This window comes from Phalangium opilio, unplaced genomic scaffold (assembly GCF_054372755.1).
Source record: "Phalangium opilio isolate 3A_F unplaced genomic scaffold, DU_Popi_V2 ptg000082l_1, whole genome shotgun sequence".
In the NCBI taxonomy this organism is placed as follows: domain Eukaryota; kingdom Metazoa; phylum Arthropoda; class Arachnida; order Opiliones; family Phalangiidae; genus Phalangium; species Phalangium opilio.
In genome coordinates, this window is record NW_028324189.1 from 5,528,695 (window position 1) to 5,549,226 (window position 20,532).

The following is a 20,532-nucleotide window of genomic DNA, read 5'->3' on the forward strand; positions in this document are numbered from 1 at the left end:
AGTGATATCTAGTTTATTAGGGAGAAGGTATAAAACGCAGCATTTCCAGCTTTATCTCAAGGTCCAAACGTATAGTAGGTCCGGAGTTAATCCCCGCCTCTAAATTACAACCAGCATCTCTTTGGTTCTTGAAAACTCACGTCAGCGCGGCTAGGCGAATGACGAAAATTAAAGTCATATTTTCCGACTGAGGAGAGGCGAAATAGCCCGGCCTCCTTTTACGTCCCCCCTTATATTTTGAAAGGGGGACTGGGACTATGGTTCGCAAATACTTAGGCATCTTAAACCTTCTCCCTAATAAAATAGATATCACTTCTTGATATAATATAAAATAAAATTACAATGGAAAAATGAAAACCGAGTATAACAGCTCGGTTTAAAGTTCAAACATCATGCAAAAGCTTCCCATTCAAATTATGTTTTAACAACTACTATTGTTGGACAATTTCGACAAATAAACATACTAAAACCATGGCCAGTTAGTTCTTATCGACAAATTTAATCCCTCTACATACATTTACTCTCTCTCTTCAGTTCACTTCCTCCTATTGTATTTCGAAAGAATTGCTGATTCAGTGTAATAAACTTTGCTTTACAACACTGGCTCTCCAGGCAAAAAAAAATAATGTAACCCTTTCCTGACAAGGAGTATTGGTACCATTTACACCAGGAGATTAAACTACTTTTTACAGCGCTTTACCTGACATCCTGCAGTGTAAATGGTATCAACACTCCTTGTCTAAAAACGATGTATATAAATTCGCCCTGGAGCCCAAAGAAAAAGTCAAAGGATTATGGATCGCTTTTATCATTTTTTGGAAGCTTATAAAATTGCCACGAAATTGATTTCAAACGTCCGTTACTAAGGCAGGATATACCTTCCATAAATAGTAATTTCTGATATAATAATAAAAAAAGGTGCCCAATTCAGCACGTGTCCCAAAAGGTCCAAATATAGCCCACCTCTTTTCACGTAAGACTATTTTTCATAAAGTATCTTTTCTTTAATGATTCGAGATCACGACATCCGAAAGGCTAAGGTAATTCATCTAAACAAGAGGTCGCTTAGGGAGAGATAATTAACTCCACCCTGAAGACGTTCGTTAGGGGCGTTACCATCTCGATCCATTTAGCTTTTGGGATTTTTAAAGAGTTAACGCGTGTTTCCTTTAATTTCTCGCTGGCTTACAGGCAAAGTATTGTAATTTTGGGTAAAGAAGGGTGATAAACATGATATATTTTGGGTTTAAGGTGATATTTTGATGGGGTAATATCAAAGTCACGTGAGGTTTAAGGAGAGAAAGGGGGTAGCTAGGTTTAATGGCATGGTAAGTGCTCACGATGGGAAGGAGAAAAACAAGAAATTGGTGCAAAAATCGGCGTGATAATATAACCTTGAAAATCATGGTTAAAAATTTTTTAAAAAAATCTAAACAGAAGTTGAAATTCAAGTTTAGGTTTACCTTTCAAGTATTGCGAATTATTTTTATCAATAAAGTTGATATTGTTTGAAAATATATCGAGAACGTTTATGGTTTAAACACAGCATTGCAAAGTACAGACAAACATCCGTTATAAACAAGTAAACAAATCTCCTCACAAAACAATAGCAAGCTCCGAAAAAAAAAAAAAGAATTAATTTTAAAATTCATAAAACGGGATCAAATAATACTACTAAAGCATCAAAAATTGGTTTTTCAATGGGTCAGTTAGATCATAAAAACTTTGGCTCTCGGCCATTGCAAAGTTTTACTAAGGGCAGCTGTTTTTGAAGAGATAAAGCCACGAGGGCCGAAGAAAAGGTCACGCGTCACTTAGCCCAATCTGGTTCACGCCCTTCCTACGCTTAATACAATGCGTCGATGTATATATACATATATATATGCCTACTTGTATTGAATTATACAAACATCAAAAGCATATTCGTTACCGTTAAGGTCATATTTGTATAAAAAAAACTTATACTTATCCAGTATAAAAAAAAATTATATAATAGAAAAAGTTGTTTGTTAAACAGGCGGGCCCTGTTGGATATTGTTAAAACTTTTGATACAATTTTGATGTATTACTACGTTTATATACACACATTGTTTTCTGGCAAGGACGATTGATACCATTTACACCACAGGAGGCCAGGCTACTTGGCGGACAAAGTGAAGTACTACCATGTAGCCTGACCTCCTGGTGTAAAAGGTATCAACCCTCTTAGCCTGAAAACTATAATGAAAAGAAATCTATACTGCTTTATAAACAACATTACGCTTTGGTGATTCGACGAAATATATTACTGAGATCATATCATCACGCAAAGCTTTGACATTTAATTCTTTTGAAATTAAATAATTAGTTATTTTCTATTTTTTTGAAAGGCTAGCTAGGGTTTACGAGGTAATATGTCCACCGTTACAAGCCAATATTATAGCTTAAATCCTGACCAATCAAACGCAGAGACCTTGAAACTAATTAAAGATATATAATTAAATTATTTCAATATATATATATATATATATATATTAGTTGAACCTGAACCAAAACTCGTATAAACAACTTCTGTAGTAAACATTTTCTAAAACCATATAGTCCTAGGTCTTGCAATACTTAAAAAACATTCTCAAAACAAATATACAATTCCGAAAATTCAAAAACAATCTTTTCGAACATGAATAAAAGAATATGTAAATAGCTTTATTATTAAAGTTTTTTCTTTCTGATGGTTTAGTAAACGTTAAGAAATTTCACGGTTGAAAAAACTCGGGATTTTAAAATCGTCCTATATATATTCCCATGGAATATTTTTCCAAAAATCGGGGCCATTTCATCGTAAAACATATGCTATAGACTTATTACACTATTACCAAGAAGTGATATCTAGTTAACTAGGGAGAAGGTATAAAGTCGCCAGCCACATTTCTAGCTTTATCTCCAGTCCAAACGTATAGTAGGTCCTGAGTTAATCCCCGCCTCTAAATTACAACCAGTATCTCATTGGTTCTTGAAAACTCACGTCAGCGCGGCGACGCGAATGACGAAAATTACAGTCATATTTTCCAACTGAGGAGAGGCGAAATAGCCCGGCCTCCTTTTACGTCCCCCCCCCTTGTATTTTGAAAGGGGGACTAGGACTATGGCGCGCGAACACTTAGGCATCTTATACCTTCTCCCTAGTAGACTAGATATCCCTTCTTGATATTTAATAGACATGGGAGAAAAAACATAACTCTAAAAACACGTTAAGAAAAAGACAATTCTAAATTAAGGTCACTAAATCACTGGTAGTGATCTATATGGGCGTCGGTTGCCTAAACTTTGACCTTTTTGCCAACACACCACTCTTTCTTTATGCCAGGTTTCGTGCCTGACTAATTTTAAACCCAGAAAAACGGATACGTTTATAAAAGGAAAGGGTTTATATACCCTGAAACTCTTTCACGGTTCTATGAAACTCTTGGAAAACTATTTCTCTTTCTTTTTAATTAGAAGCCAGTCATTTAGGAAAATACCTTGAACTCGCGTTGGCGTGTCGGAAGGTCCTTTACAAATCTGATAGATGTATTTTTAACACCCGGTTATTTTAAGAAGGGCGTGGAATTGAAGATTCGAAGAAATCTTTAATTACAATTTTATTAATTATGAGAAATGATTTGTATAATTAAAAACACACCCTCTAATTTATTACAGACTTATCAGAAACACCCTGTATATCTCTTAACATAAATAGAACCTTAAATATCTTCAAGATAAACGACATTAAATCTAATTATTTGCTCATACTTTATTGAACAAGTATGAAGTGCTGTTAATCGATTATTGTCTATAAGTATAAGTACTTAAAAATGTCTGTTAAAGAACCTTTCATATATACGAATCTAAAATTAATATTTACCGAAATACTGACCTAATGATTTGCTTCTTATCATATTTTTAGCTGCGTTAATCATTCACAAACTTCCACTAGAACAATTAATCATTAAGAGCTATACTTTATTGAAGCCCAAAGTTAATATCTTAAACGAGTTTCTATACCAAACTTTTAAAAATTATGAACTAAGTTGCGTCGAACGATATTAAAAAATAATCCCAATATAAACTTTGAAAGTGTTATCTATCAAATTAAAGTTTTTTTTTCAAAGGCAGCTAGCCATATTTGGTTGGTTATTTTAGTCATTAAAGCGGCGAACCAATAACTCGAACCTGAAGATAAGATTAAGTATCTTATTTTTAAAGATAAATTGTAATTTCTAATAAATCAAATTGAAGATTTAAAAGATTACGCGTATATTTGCACGAATATTATCATAAGTTCATAAGATATGTTCCATAAGTATGACACTATCTATACTTCATAATGCTAGAGACTTACAGCTCTAGCTAGTTCGAGAACGACAAGCGAGAATTGAAGTCCTACACTCGGTTAATTAATTTTACAGTTCATCTTAATTTCTATTTAGTCTGTACTAAGCCTTTGACAGCGCCTCACCAGGCGTCGCTTTACGAGAATCTATGACCTACGTTGTCACTTCATGAAAAGCTCCAGTTTGTAACCAGTGACAAACATATCTTATAAACTTATGATAGGCTATTACCAACAACAAAAACAGGCTATTGTGTGTACAGGAATTTCCCAATCCCATTAATTTTGGAGATGGATTTACCCTGTACGCCTAACATACACCCATATTGGCTACGGCTCTAGTTCATAATCCATTATCAAAAACACAACTAAACGGATATGAGTATGCCTAGAAAATATAATTCTCGGGTTTTGACACAAAGAGGCGTAAGCATTGGTGTGGAACGCATCCCGTAAATGTATATGAAAGGTTTGTTGTTAAAGGACAACCCGAACGCCTGCCTGCCTGCCAGGGACGAAAGCGCAATGAACAACACCCAAATCAATTCCCCAGAGGAGCAATTAGAAATCTGATGATGAAATTTACATACGCATATTATTTCAGATATGACAAAATGGAAAAGAACCCTTACTCCGTATGGTACGGTATACATTATACCAAAATATTTATTATGCAAGTTATTTGGCTTTGTATGATGATTGAGTATTAATTTTAAATATGAAATTTGTCGGCAAGGCAAAATGGTATGGTTTAAAGCTTAGGAGTGTACTTATCACAAATACAAATGACAACAGAGAAAAATTAATTTCTGGTAAATATGGTGGTTTTTTCCCCCCATTAAATAAAGCCAGTGTTTTCTACTTAACTAATTGATAATGATTAGTTTAAATTTGCACTTGAAATATTTATCCGACGTATTCTAATTGCCAATTCAACGCAGGATGTTACACAATATATTCAAAATTAAGCGTGCAAATTTAAGTTTAAATTTAGTAGCTACAATAATGCAATTGCACTTAGTTTAAAAGTTCACGTTTAACGGCGCTTTTCACATCGTTACGCCGAGTTATAAATACAAAAACTGAAAAATAAAGGTTTTAAATTGAAGACACGAGAATATTTCACCACCATACCGTTTCTCTTCTGAACATTAACCCCTCTATAGTATTTTTAACACTTTCCTAACTCAGGATACAGAAATCCTTGTGTTTTCGCTTCACGCCGAATTTATTTGTTAAAGAAACTAGGCTAAAGTTAAAAAAAAAAAACGTTCTCTAGCGGACGCCAAGTTAAAAGTTCGTAGGATTCGTTTTTAAAAACTTCAAAGAAAATTCTATAATTTCTTTTCTACGGTGTTGGGTGGTAGGTATTGTTGTTTAATTCTAATGATAGCGTACGTAGAGTTTGTAATAAAGAAAAAGACAACCAAAAGTAACTGCCTACAGGAGGCGTAAACCGAAGATTCGCAAGGATTTTGGGGAAATAACTAGGTGGATCCATGGTAAGTAAACCTCGTGGCCGCACAAACGAAACGTCAAATGATGCCCACAAATGCTAAGAATTCGTTTAGGAATACCGGAACAAAAAATTCTACGCGTGTAACAAGGAGTCCCTTCGAAAGGTTTTCCCCATTATAATACCATAATTTCATTTCTAGAAACTTATAGGCCTACAGTACGTTCCAAAAAGGTCAAGTGGGATCTATGGTCATTTTGTCGTCCGGGTCATCGTTTATAAGTTATGATTTAAGTGTTTAACGTGTGTAGGCAACCCTCTGTATAGAGACACACTAGGGGGTTGACCCACATGCGCACTCTCTGAACCCAAAGCGTCTAGAGCGCAGGCGCAGAAAAGCCAAATGGAAGGCAATGTTTTACCCCGTGTCTTTCCCCTTTTAGCTACATCGAAGAGGCTTATTCATTCGGCTTAAGTTTTGAATAGAAATCAAATATTTGATCTCATCAATCATAATGCAAATATTGAACTTTATTAATGAAATATCGTAGATGGTAAGTCTATCCATCTACCACCCACAAATCATTCAGTAACGAAAGAAGTTTGGGTCTTTAACCTCAAATAAGAGTTCAGTAAAAGACTGGACTCGTAAACCTCCAAAAACCAAACCGACAGACATTTACGACAAACGAAATAAGTGGGAAGTAACGAATAACCACGAAGTTTCAGGGCGTAGAGCTTTATCCATAGATTTCTTTGTCTTTTACCTTCAGTCGTATGCTAGAAAAGGCTGTCATTTTCAAGCAAACTCCCACACCATTAGTCCCTGAAGTCACACAACCACGCGGTGGTCAACGGACGATTCTTGTCTATTGAAAAGTGAATTATTTAACAGTAATGAAAAGGTAAATCTATTCAAGGGTCCTTCGCCCATTCGGCTACATACGTACAGGCAGATCTAATTGAGCTTGAAAAGTTTTACGCTTTCTTGCGTTCGGCTGTATATTATTTTCTGCGTAATTTCAATACAAGTTCCAATCTCTTAGAGGACATTTTATTTTATTTTTTATTTTATTTAAGTGTTTTTCTATTTGACAAAAATTAACGGGCTGTTGAGTATTGAGAAATGTCTTGTCGTGACCCTCGAGTATCGCTTATTTCTACGCTAAATACGCGAGGGTTTTAAATATGGAACGTCTGTAGATGTGAAGCAATAATGGGTTTGTTGCTGAACTTTTTATTTCATAAATGTAAATTTCATCCATGAATGTTAGTTATAAAATTGAAAGATTCTATAATATATTTCTGAAATGGCCAAGGTCCTTATATAATGTAAGGGTGGAACTTCATTGTTAATTCTTTAGGTTAAATAACAGTTTTCAACTTGTATAATAAGACTTAAGTTTACAGTATATAATGTTTCGAATGATACGTTAAAGGCATAATTGTGCATACGGAGCTAAAATGATAGACTATCGCAAAGACATATCAATACATATCAAAACAAACATAGTTAACCTATAAAAATTAATTTTTAAATCGAAATAAACCAGTTAGTTACACGAAACAAAACCGATTATTAAATAAATAAAATAAAAAAATAACTGATAATCAATTTTCTTTTTAAATAAAAAACTATCACTCTCAACGTTATCTGTAATAGTTTCAAATTCAAACTAGTTAATTGGTTAACAAACACCCACTTTTAAAGTTCATTTAGCGTGAAGTGGCCTTGTTTTCGAATTTTTTATATGTAGGCATATACAGTATATAAAATGTATAACGCGTTATATATTTTTTTCTTAACACCATAAGAAAGAAAGCAAAAAAGCAAGCGGGAATACTTGAAAATGGAGTGAGTAATTTGGCTAAGGCTATAAGTACTGCGAAATGATTGTACTTAATGTAGTGTAATTACCAGCGTTACAAATGCATCAATTGATAGAACGTACATTCAGATATATGGCCTAGATTTTAAACTAAATCATATGTTTTCACCTTCCCTCTCGTTTAAAACTATAGAATGCATCCCCAAAAATATTCCACAATAAAAAAAAGAATTTTAAATTATATACTTTTCAAGCGGCGTTAACAGTTTATATGAGAAATATATTATTCGGGAAGCGCTCATCGCCTAAAAAAGAACAAAGAACTTTTGGTAAAAGAATACACCGAGAAACTATAAATAACAATTTCTTTCCCAAAATGAGGTGATTTGTTTTGGGGTTTTTTTTTTCTTCACAAAGGAAGTCGTAAAAATTTAGATAAAAAATACGTTAAGTTATATAATTTAGCGCTCTAATACGTTTTTGGTTATATTACAAAAATAAATAATACAAATAAGTTAAATTACACGATGTATGTTTTGACTGTACAGGGTAAAAAGTTCTACACGAACCAGTCTATTATTTCAAACGTTTCAATCCAAATTTCAAATACAATTTCTTGCGAACTATGTCTAAATGTTTTAAATATTAAAATTAAACTAACTTTCTTCAACCGGAGCCTTTATATAACAAAGTTAAGTAAAATTCCCTGATCTGAACTATGCTAATACGGTCAAAAATCTGCCAAATTCTTATCTTAATTGATTACATCTGTAAATTCCGGACCCAACTGAAATGTACCTAGCCTTTCATCTATAGAGAAAAGGTTTCCACCTTGTACATTTTATTGAGATCACAGAGTTCAACTTTAAAAAAACATCCCAGAAGTTCCTATATAAATTTAATCCCACTATCACACCAACCAAAGAAAAAAGAGAGATAAAGGTTTTCAGTTTTATGTCATACAGGTACGTTTAATCGCGGTGAAATAAAAGCTGTTTTATGTGGAAATTGTGGCTCTAGAGAGGAAGCCAACGATCTGCTTTTTAAAAGCAAAGTAGTTTTCGGATACTTATCAACTATAAAAGCGTTAACCGTGAATTGAGGTTAAATCCCTAGAGATGAGAAGGTACGTACGTACATACGTACACGTTGTTTTGAACAATAACATAAGGATCCAACATAGAAGCCCCAAAACATTGGCTTCTTAAGCCAATTTAGTTAGCGGTAGATTTTTTTTCATAGTCAGATAGATTTTAACTCCTAAAATACTTTTTATTTTTGCAACGTGACTATCGGATTACTTTGCGTATAGTTTTAATACCAACGTCAGACGACTTGGAATCAAATAATCCGATATAAATATAGTGGTAATGTGTCTTTTTCACTACTGACACAACTTTAAAACAACTATTACAAAAACACGATGAATTAGTGGGCTAAACCATAGAAAATTCATTTATTTTCTATGACTAAAGCGAAACTCAAAATTTTCTTAATTCATTCATAAATGTAAAACGAGAATTTTTGCAAGAAATTGCCCAAACATTTCACGTGAATTTTTGGCGGAAATTGGCCAAACATTTCACGTGAATTTTTGGCGGAAATTGGCCAAACATTTCACGTGAAGTTTTGGCAGAAATTGGCCAAACATTTCACGTGAAGTTTTGGCAGAAATTGGCCAAACATTTCACGTCAATTTTTGGCAGAAATTGGCCAAACATTTCACGTCAATTTTTGGCAGAAATTGGCCAAACATTTCACGTCAATTTTTGGCAGAAATTGGCCAAACATTTCACGTCAATTTTTGGCAGAAATTGGCCAAACATTTCACGTGAATTTTTGGAAAAAATCGCCCAAACATTTCACGTGAATTTTTGGCACAAATTGGCCAAACATTTCACGTGAATTTTTGGCACAAATTGGCCAAACATTTCACGTGAATTTTTGGCACAAATTGGCCAAACATTTCACGTGAATTTTTGGAAAAAATCGCCCAAACATTACACGTAAATTTTTGGCAAAAATCGGCCAAACATTACACGTTAATTTTGGCAGAAATTGCCCGCGCTAATTATGGGAAAATATGGCATTTTATATAATAAATCATTATGGCGAGAATTTTGGGAATACAAAACACATTTTGAGCGGATTTAGAAAATATAGAGGGCGGGATAATTTTGATTGTTCGGAAGAAAAAAAAATTGGCCCCCTTTTCATATAGATTTTATTGCAAACCACACAATAACTCCGTGAAAAATTCGTTAAAATTTTTTTTTTACCAGCAGACAAAGAATCGGAAAAGCTGGTCGAAAGAATAGACTTTTTTTCCTTCTTCCGGCATCAGTTGAAAAATAAAATATAAAAAATATATTTTACATTTTTGAAAAAAATATTCTTTAAAATGAAATCCACTACAACAATTTCAACAAGCCGTAAAATTAAAAAAATATATATAAGCAGATTGAAAAAAGCCGTAGCGGTCATCGTGGCGGGTTGTCTGTAATATATTTCTTTAACATTTCGAAAAGGTGACAAATATGTGTCATTAGAACATACCCGCACCTTTTGACAATTACTCGGATTTAATTTGAATTAGGAACAATTAAAATGAACGCTAATTGCTTAACGCTTCAGTGAACCGTTAATACTTAAGTCAAAACTGTTCATTAACAATCTTTAGCTCGTTGACACATAAGACTAGTGTGTTTAGTTACTCTGTCGTTCTAAAAGGTTACTAATTTAGGACATACACTGATGACTGCATGAATAGTATAATTAATTATAATAATTATAAGTATTAAATGTAATTAAAATTGAGATTTTATTTTCTATCATAATTATGAATAGATCAAAATCTAATTGTTTTTAAAGTCTTAAACCCATATTGCAAACAGACAGTTGGTAAATTATATTAATGCATAGATCCTTCAATGACCTTGCAAGAAATTTAAATAACAATTTAATTTTTAATTTTAAACGTGGGCGCAGATATGACCTAAACAAACTATATATAAAAGGAACTCACCTTAAGTAAAACAAATCAACCCACACATTAAGGAAGCCACAAAATGACCCCTAGCTGAGTGCATTAATTGAAAAAGTACGTGTCATAAACAGCATCTCGAATTAAAAAAACCTACCCAACCATATTTTATATCCGTCATTAAGACAAAGGAATTTATTTTTCTAACTTCTCTATAATATACCGTACGGTCTAACACTTTAAGAGCCTAAGGGGATTGTTCCTGTAAAGAAGACGTTTGTATACGGTTCACGGATCATTTGAGGCCCCCTCTATCTTCATTTAAAATGCAAAAATTTCTTCTATCAAAAGTATTTGACGCTCGCACGAGCACTTTGTAATCAAGATTTCAAGAGGAAGCGCGGAAATACGCGTAGGAACCAATATGAGCTAGCTAGCTTCTCCCGAGTCCTGAGGGGGCTAAAAAAAACTGGCTTAAAGGTTTAGAATTTTAAGGAAGAAATGAAGGATTTTCTTATTCTTTCGTCAAGAAACAAGAAGAATTACAATTAAGTAATAGCAATATCTACGTGTGTTAGAGCAACAATGCTAGACTACAGTTTATAAAGAAAGAATTGCATGACGCCATCAAAGCTATTATTGTATACCAACTCTGAGCCTTTCCCATTACCATCTGCTAGCGCATCTCTTAGCACAATTTTACATTGAGGGGTCCAAGTCAACCATTATACTTATCTCTGTATTCCAAAATAACGTTAAAATAATTAATATTTCACTAAACATTGTAGTTTATTGAAATAAACTGCCAATATAGGTTTGGTTAGGTTTAGTCAGATTGGTTAGATTATATTTTGAATGCATATCCCTGAAGTAAAACATTATAATATCATGTTTTAATTTGTTTGTTACAATTTAACCCATCTTTTTTAATTAATTCCTCAAAAAAGCTTTCATTCCGTGTTCCTGAATTTAACACAAACACAAACACAGAGACAGAACAAAACCAGTAGCAAACCTACAAACATCCAGCCTATAACCTAGGTTGTATTTATAAAACCACACACGTAGATAAAAAATTGAAATTTCAAATTTCTTCAACCTTCGAGGTAAGAAATAAAAATAAAACATTCTCGACGTTTTTTCAGGTATATATAATTGTTACAGTTTAAAAAGAAACGTTACCGCCGGACTCCTACTCAAATTTTCAGGTAATTCTATGGAAATCAGTTTGGGTGAAGAAGTCACGATTTGCATTGCAAATTAGCATTTCCAAGGAAAAGAAGAGCATAACACTAAAGGGTATGATCAAAATAGCTACATCTCACTCATGGAGGCGTGTATGGTAACACCCTTAGTATTTCTCTATTAAAAATAAATATTTATTCACGTGGGTATATAGATATTGTTCGGGGTTAAAGGTCAATTTGTTTTTGTATAAAAATATTAGTACATAACGAGCGAATACATCTAGGAAATAAATCGTACCTTTTCAATTTCCTTAATAATAAAATATAGCCTGGGCCAAATATAACAGGGCGACAAAAATTAATTCCAAGATTAAATAACCATATCAAAATATAAATTTGAGTAAAATTAGAAATACTGAAATTTCCTACATCAGTTAATCCTTGCTCTATAATTATATAAGCTCAAAAACAGGTAGAATAAAGTGACTAAAACTGTTCATGCAAATAAACTTTAGATAAACATGCCAGAAACTTCAACTTATAATTGAATTTTTTTTTATGAAAAAAAGTCGCTTGCCGACCTTTAAATAACACATATAAGGAAAAAAATTATAAAAACCTATAGTATCGTTTCAGGAATCCAAGGGCATATCAGACATAAAATGTTAAAAAAAATTACATCCTTCAATTACCAAAGAGACAGAAAAAAAAGGCAATTTTTGAGAGATATTTAATGATTCCTTATATACCCAAAAACTAAAAATTAACATTTAAGAAGTATATTGAGATCCGAAATTCGATTACGTATTTTTAGGCTTTAAAAATTCCCAGAATTTTTCCCTACAGAACTTGTTTTTATCGATTGAAGAGTGCACTATGCAAAGGTGTTCACTCGACGGTGCGTGAGTTGAACGTATCATTAACGTACAGTGTTCACGTACGAAAATTGCGTTCAATGGCTCACTCACGTGAGTTTAGGGGAAAAAACATTACGCGAAATTTCGATCAATTTCCCACTTCGGAATAAGTTTAGTTTAAGTTTAGTAAAGTTACCAAGACTATACTTATTTTGAAAAACAAAAGTTTTGGTTTTATAATAAGGTAATAATACCAGACTTGACAGAAACACCCTGTATGTTGCCGATAGATTACATAAAACTCAATACGGAATTTGATCTTACCTATTATGAACTTTGTAATCATTTTAAGTTTACCGCTTTTAATAAATATATCGATTAAAAGTGTTTATCTAATTGTGGCATAACAATCAAGCAACTATACAGTATGTTTATCTTGAATTGGTTAAAACGAGGGTTAGGTATTGAAACGAAAGGTATAAAGTTTATAAACACTCGAGTTTTATCTTTTTTTATTCAAAATAACATAAAAAAAATAATAATGTATATTGCAACATAGTCATAATTTTAATTTCAAATATGCATTATTTCATTTGCTATTTTTAATTAAATAAAGAAACAAATTCTAGCATGATATGTTTCCTTCTAAAAAAAAGGATTAATGGCTTTGTTAAAAGGCATTTAAACATTTCGGTAGTAAAATAAATGCCAGATATGGCAGCCAAGGGTATAAATTTAGTTTGAGAAATAAAGAAAATTTAACAGATAAATTACTTAAGTGTTTAAATATATCGCTATAAATCCAAAACGTATCATATAAAGAATTAGGGCAGATTTTAACGTATAAATAAAAATTAAAATAAGCTATAATAAACCTAGTTATTAAAAAATAAGTTCTTCATTCACTTAAAAATATTTAAGGAGCTTAAAATTCAATTTAAAGTTTATTTAGGGAGCAAATAATAATTTTAAAATACGGTTTCATACCAATTTTTTTTAAATTCTATGGCCATAAAACGGTATACTGTAGTAAACAAACATAAACCTATCTATTTTGGAAACCAGAATGTGATGAAAAGGTTAAAAATTGTATACAGTATCCAATAAAAACACTTAAAGTGGGACAACTAATAAATTATACAAATTTTACCTTAAATACTGAAAAGATATGTCATCCCCAATTTAAAATAAACCATACCGGAAACTGATAGTGGTTTTAAAATTCAAAATTACAGTCAAGAGAAATGTATGCCTAAAGAAAAGAAACCCGAATTTAAAATTCAGTGAATTAAAGAAAAAAAAACGGGGTAGATAATTTAGAAGAAAGAAAAAAATAAATTTCCGAATTTGGGGGAGTATTTGCAAATTGTAATTTCACTCGAAGCGCGGGTGGATTTTCTTCTCAGGGTTTCTTTGAAAGATTTATTTCAAATAAAAGAAATTATGGGAGAGTACATATATACGCATGGCTTGCTTTCATTATAAGTGTATACCTAACACTAACACTAGAATTTGGGAATTAAGAAGTTCGTTGGCCGAGATGTTATTCAAACTCTCTTAAACACTTATTAGCGACAAAGAGGGCCCCCATCTGAGCGTAATGTTGAATTAAGCTAATGGTGAGAACAAACTTAGCTATCGTAGTAAGCAAACACTCACTCCATCGTCATCTGTGTGTTTGAGCACTATAACTTATCTTCGGGATTAAAATGAATGGACTTTTGCCAAGAAGTAATATCTAGTTTATTAGGGAGAAGGTATAAATAAATTAGCCACATTTCCAGCTTTATCTCCAGTCGAAACGTAGGTCCGGAGTTAAACCCCCCCCCCCTCTAAATTACAACCAGCATCTCATTCGTTCTTGAAAACTCATGTCAGCGCAACCCGAATGACGAAAATTACCACATATTTTCCGACTGAGGAGAGGCGAAATAGCCCGGCCTCCTTTTACGTCCCCCCCCTTGTATTTTGAAAGGGGGACTGGAACTATGACGCGCTAATACTTAGGCATCTTATACCTTCTGCCTAATAAACTAGATATCACTTCTTGTTTTTACCAGAGTATTTTATTTGATTTTTGGAATAGAGAGAGCTATAGACCAATGGTAACCTAAGTCACCTGCAAAATCTAGAGTTCATGGGAGGAAGGTTCTGTTTCTTAAAGAGAATCACCAGATTTTGAAGTAAAATAGAACTTTAATCGACCTTTTCGATGTGAAAAAAGGGGTAGGTAACCCTCGGTACAGGGACAAACAAGGGGGTGGTTGGCAGAGTCTCATGACACAAAAAGACTACAGCGCAGGCGTCATAAAGCGAGATAGAAGGCAAAGTTTTACCACTGTATTGATTTAGAAACTTATTTTAAAGTCTGTGTGTCCACATACACAATCAATGTTCTGCCATAATCCCAAATCAAGTACACGATACTGCACCCCTTTAAAAGGGTCCATTTCGTCTCGAAATTTATATAAAAATATATACATATATTTCTTATATAAGAATATAGAATTCTTTAATTTCAAAGCGATCTTTTTCCTCGTTATAATTTAGTAGTTGAAGAAATTATAGACCATGAACAAAAATAAAAAGAGAGAAATCGGGAGGAAAACAGATGTGATGTTTTTTGGAAAGTAAAACATTGGGAATTCGTATAATATAAATATATATATAGGGGTAACGACCCAGTGCCTACCCAAAACTCCGTGTTTAAATTTCCAAAATACAACACAACACCATACCATACCACCCCCGCACTAGCTGGCTTTTAGACCATAAAAATAAAACAGCTTTCACCACCATTTCGTCGTAGTCTTATGGAATGGAATGGGAAAAAAGAGAGAGGGAGAGGGGGGGACAGTACCGAAAAACGTAGGATATTTCTTGTCTATTTATAAACAACAATGAACAGTTTTTCTTATCGTCAGAATCGCTCCCGTGAGAGAGATAACAAGAAAAAAATTGCATTATGAAATAGGAAACTTATTGTTTTCAACGGCCAGGGGAGGGGTTGGCTTTTTAAATTCGGTTATAGGAATTTTCTAAATTTATAAGTTAAGTAATGAGCCATTTTACGTTTGGTTTTACCGTACCAATTTAGTTCTTTCTTTCAAAAAAACCCCCCATAAGTTTATAAGATATGTTTCATGATAAGTATGACACTACATATACTTCGGTAAAGCTAGAGACTTAAAGAGACCTAGTTCGAGAATAGACTAGTGGCGGTAGAGAGGGGTGTAAACTGTGTATCCCTCCCTAGGGCGCGCTCTTGTAAGAGAGGATACTGTACGCGCCCAGTAGGGGCATGACACTGAGCTAAGAGATAGAAGGGTATGCCGTTTGCATAGGTAGTACTGCCATTACTCTATTGACTAAAATCGGTTAATTTTGCAGTGCACCTTCCTATTTAGTCTGTACTAAGCCTTTGACAGCGTCTCACCAGACGTCGCTTTACCTCGAATCTATGACCTACCTCACTCACTTCATGAAAAGCTCCAGTTTGTAACCAGCGACAAACTTATGGAATATAAACTTATGAATTTCAAACGGTAGAACTTATTGGACTCGCTTAAGTTCAGGGAGAAATCGTTACTACCATATAATTAGTATAAACTATATAAAGTAAACATATATTTAATTGTTTCAATTTAATTGCAATAAACTATAAGTTTAAGGTAAGGTTTAAAAGAAAAGGTCGTTAAGCAAAGAAAGGTGTATTTATACTATATCTTCCTTTTCAACCCCTAAAAATATACTTATATATACTTTTATCCGTTATACGGATATTTTGTATTAAATAGTGTTTTAAAATTTTTTGGCAACATTAAAAAAAAGTTTTAAGGGTCAATTTAAAGTAAGAAATCCTTTTAATAAACGTCAGCAGGGGGCAGACGTAACGCTCAAGGACATGGGGGTCGATGATGGATCGAGTTCATCGTTTCATTTCGTTCTGTACAAATCCAAGATCTATCCACGTTGAAGAGGTCGAGGACGGGGGGCCCTGTCTATATATATACATAAACCGAGATATTTACCAGACAATCTTCTTATAAAAGAGACGAACCCAGTAAAAGCCTCGCAGCTGTTTCAAGCAACCGAATTTTTCTTATCTAACCTTTCCTATACTACCCTTTTTTATATCACCTTATACTCGAGATCAATAAATTATAGCCTATAAAAAGAGTATTACAGTTTCTTTTGGGGACATTTTTGTGTCATTTTTCACTGAAATAAAGGTTGAAAAAAAAAAAAAAAACCCAGTATTTTCTGTTTACATTTTTAGGGAAATGTCTATTCGACATTTCGAGGACTTTCTTTTTATAAAATAAAGATATACTAACAAGGAAGAGTTAACTTAATCTGTTATACTCCATTTGGTACCAGAGGTTACGAAATTTAAGGTGTTATACACGAGTAAAGTTCAGCATATAAATAAAATTAACGTTATACATTTGCATTTTCTCTTTTGAAATCTTTGGGGGCAAAACGTGCGGGCACTTATCTCGATTGAGGGGGTCACATATTTTTAGGAATCTAATCTCTAAAAATAATCATTAAAACCGCTCCTTGAAAACGGGGTTAAAGTGCATATTTTGAGGTGCAATATGGTAAGTAAATAACAAAAAAATTTCAGTATCAAGGGTAACAATATAGTTTTGATTCTGCGTGGAAATACGAGAAAAAATAATGAATAGTGTGATCTGTAACAAATAGCAGCTATCATTGGAGTATTTCATTCATAATTATACAAGTGATTGACGGTAGATATTACGTAAGTGTATGTATATTTTTATGTATATTAACATACAGGTTTATGGACTTATGCTAGTGTGAAAAAAAAAAATTAATTCGTTATAGTTTGACTTGGGTCAGAATATTGGTTAGGTAACTTTGGAACGTCAGAACTCTGTCTGGTTAAGAGATACATAGAAATTCCTTAAGCAGGGTGAAAGGTCAAACTGTCCTGTATAAAATTATATCAAATACTTGGCCTGCTACCAATTAGGGTTCGCGATAATTAAGTTTAAAAAAAATCACTTTTTCATAGAAAGTTCTTGATTAAAAGGTTGCTTTAACCGCAACTTTGAAACGTTATAAAACACAGAGAAAAATACATATACATCGGTATTTAAATTACAATGTACATAGAGTTGAATTGTAGCCCATCAAATTTTCAATTTACTCAGGAGGCGAACCTGCTACCCGTCATAGCGTATCATTACTAAAAATACGTTAGAACATGTCCCACACGATTTAGCAACCCGATAAACGTTTCAGTAATTAACCCCAACGGGATGTGAATACGAAGCAGGTGAAGTTTTTTTTTTCTTCTCCTTCTATAAGACTAAAACAGAGGAGGGGTCTGTGTGGTCTGCTAAGAAAAATATGGGGGTCGAACAGTTGACAATATTCGTAAAACACGCCATAAGTTTATAAGATATGCTCCATAAGTATGAGAGACTTACAGATCGAGCTAGTTCAAGAACGACAAGTGAGAATTGAAGTGGTTAATTTTGAAGGACTTCCATCTAGCTCCTATTTAGTCCGTAACTGTACTAAACCTTTAACAGCGCCAAAACCAGGTGTCGCTTTACCTTGAATCTATGACCTACGTCACTTCATGACAAGCTCCAGTTTGTAGCCAGTGACAAACTTATGGAACATATCTTATGAACACACTATGTCAAGTGTTAGACTCCTCGATAAAACCGGTCCATCATAATAACGAATACCGTAATTCTAATTATCCGTCGCGAAGTAATTGTAAAATAAAAAAAAAATCGCATTTTTGCATTCGTTCATCAAAATGAAGACGGTCTCAACTGGTTTTTAAAGAAATTGTTTAGGCGCTTTTGAAATAATGGCTTAAAAGTTATTGCAAATATTTTTTTGCGGTACCCGGTGCTTCCGTGTCTCGAGACACGATGAAAGTGCCCAAGGGAATGACCACCAAAAAAGTGGAGGGTAGAAAAAAAAAACAAGGAGACACAATACAATCATACGTGTCTATGAATCAACCCTTATTAACTCGAAGCCCTCGTTCCATTTAAATTACTATGTCATTAAGGGGCCTTAAAAACTGTTTTTTTTTTCGTGAATTTTCAAGTAAAAGAACGATTTCTTTTTTAGCTTTTTAACGAAACATGCAACGAAAAAATTGACGTAATTTCTCTTACTTGCATATTAGGTAATCCAACACAGGCGATGTCTTTCTAGCTAGTCTCATTCTATAGTCCAAAACACAGAGATCACCTTGTCGCAAAACGGGTGTAGTGGTATTTCCAGGGTCCGTTTGTCTAAACGCATTAGAAAATTATCGATTAAGTTGAACAATAAAACGAAATCCTACGCAGCGCCAAGTCCGCGAGGTACTAGTCGACTTCGCAGTTAAAATTCGTCGCGAACAAAAAGGCGTTAAATAAATTATAACTCGATTAACGAGGCCAGAAATCTTCTTTGATTCATGAGTAGCGTGTAGTTCATTTAACGTACGTTCTTTTTTTTTTTTTACGAAACTAACTAAAATCCTTCACCGTTAAGCCGGAAAATAAACCACAGCGTATAGTAATAAAAAAACACCTGGGCAACCAACTGAAACAAGCTTAGATCGCCCTACATGATCACAGAAGCGATTATTTACCTTTTAGTGACGAATTTATCAACTTTTAAACGTAATTTTTACAAGATACTTATTCAAGAGTGTGAAATTTTAAAACCAACCGTATCGTAAAAATATTTATTACGTTGTCCGTTACTAAACCCCCATAATTTGTCTAATTGCAAAGCTTAATTTTTCAAAAATTTATTAGGGTATAATTAATTATAAATTAATAAATAACTCAAGTAGAACATTCGTAAATAGTATTTAATTTGAAAGATTTAGTTCAAAGCTAATTAAAACGAAATATTAAAAGAATCATGTGTGTGTGTGTGTGTGTGTGTAGAGTGCATAATTAAATATGGTGCAGTTAGTTCTATTTTTGGGGAACACGGGCCCACCTTTGTTCCTGGCCCCCTCCGGAAGCAGCAGTACGTGAGCACAGCTGCTGCATGTTCCTCTCCCTACACCTCATGGGTATGCAGGTTCAGACTTCAAAACCCAGACTTCGTCGCACCCGAAAAACGGGAAATAAAACTAGCCTTCCTAAGGGTGCCTCTTACTATTTATTACATCTAATCATATCATAAATTTTATATATTAAACCATAAAATTAATTTTAACAATATATGGAAATGAAAATTGAGGTACTATTCTTTAATTAAAATACACCTCATTGAGCGATATTAAGGGTTTAATGTGTGAGATAAGCGTATATTATTAATCTGAGGGTGAACAACAACAGGCCAATGCCGGGACCGCGAGTATTTCGCAACAGCGTTAATCACATCAAAAACTCGATAAATCCTTTCTGTATCGATACAACCCAACCAAGTGTTAATGAAATTTACCTTTATAGACATCCTAGGTATCCATATCCAACGCAGAATCGTATTAAACTAATTAAAAATCATACGCGCAATTACTTTTTACGCGATTTCCGATATTTAACGTAGCTTTTAAGTACCAAAGATTGTAAATCAAAGGAACAGATCAGACGATCACCCGTACTGATCTGTCAACAGACCTTTACTAAAACACGCTTGGTTTCTGATTGGCTTTAGCATCTTATGACGCAAGATAAAGCCATATAACAGACTGGTAAATAGACGAGTAAAAATCCACCTAGCGGTTGAACACGAAATACATTAAAGACCCTTTTCGTAAACGCCTTTTTTAACACTATAGGGAGCGGCCATAATGGCGCTTCGGTGTTCAGTTACGTTGACGAATGCTATTACTGTTGAATAATGGCGATTATGGGTGGTTACCTT

General features: G+C 33.5%; 1 protein-coding gene across 1 annotated transcript in view; it reads right to left on the reverse strand.

The window, feature by feature from the left end:
- Window positions 1-20,329, reverse strand: part of LOC149651142 (uncharacterized) — a 34,956-nt gene extending 14,627 nt beyond the window's left edge. The window contains exons 1-2 of the mRNA XM_089847966.1: window positions 20,110-20,329; window positions 18,837-18,956 (exon numbers count right to left, since the gene is read on the reverse strand). Of these exons, the coding sequence (XP_089704092.1) occupies window positions 18,837-18,842 (6 nt within the window). The 5' untranslated portion in view covers window positions 18,843-18,956; window positions 20,110-20,329. The remainder of the gene's footprint in view (window positions 1-18,836; window positions 18,957-20,109) is intronic.
- Window positions 20,330-20,532: the final 203 nt, after the last annotated feature.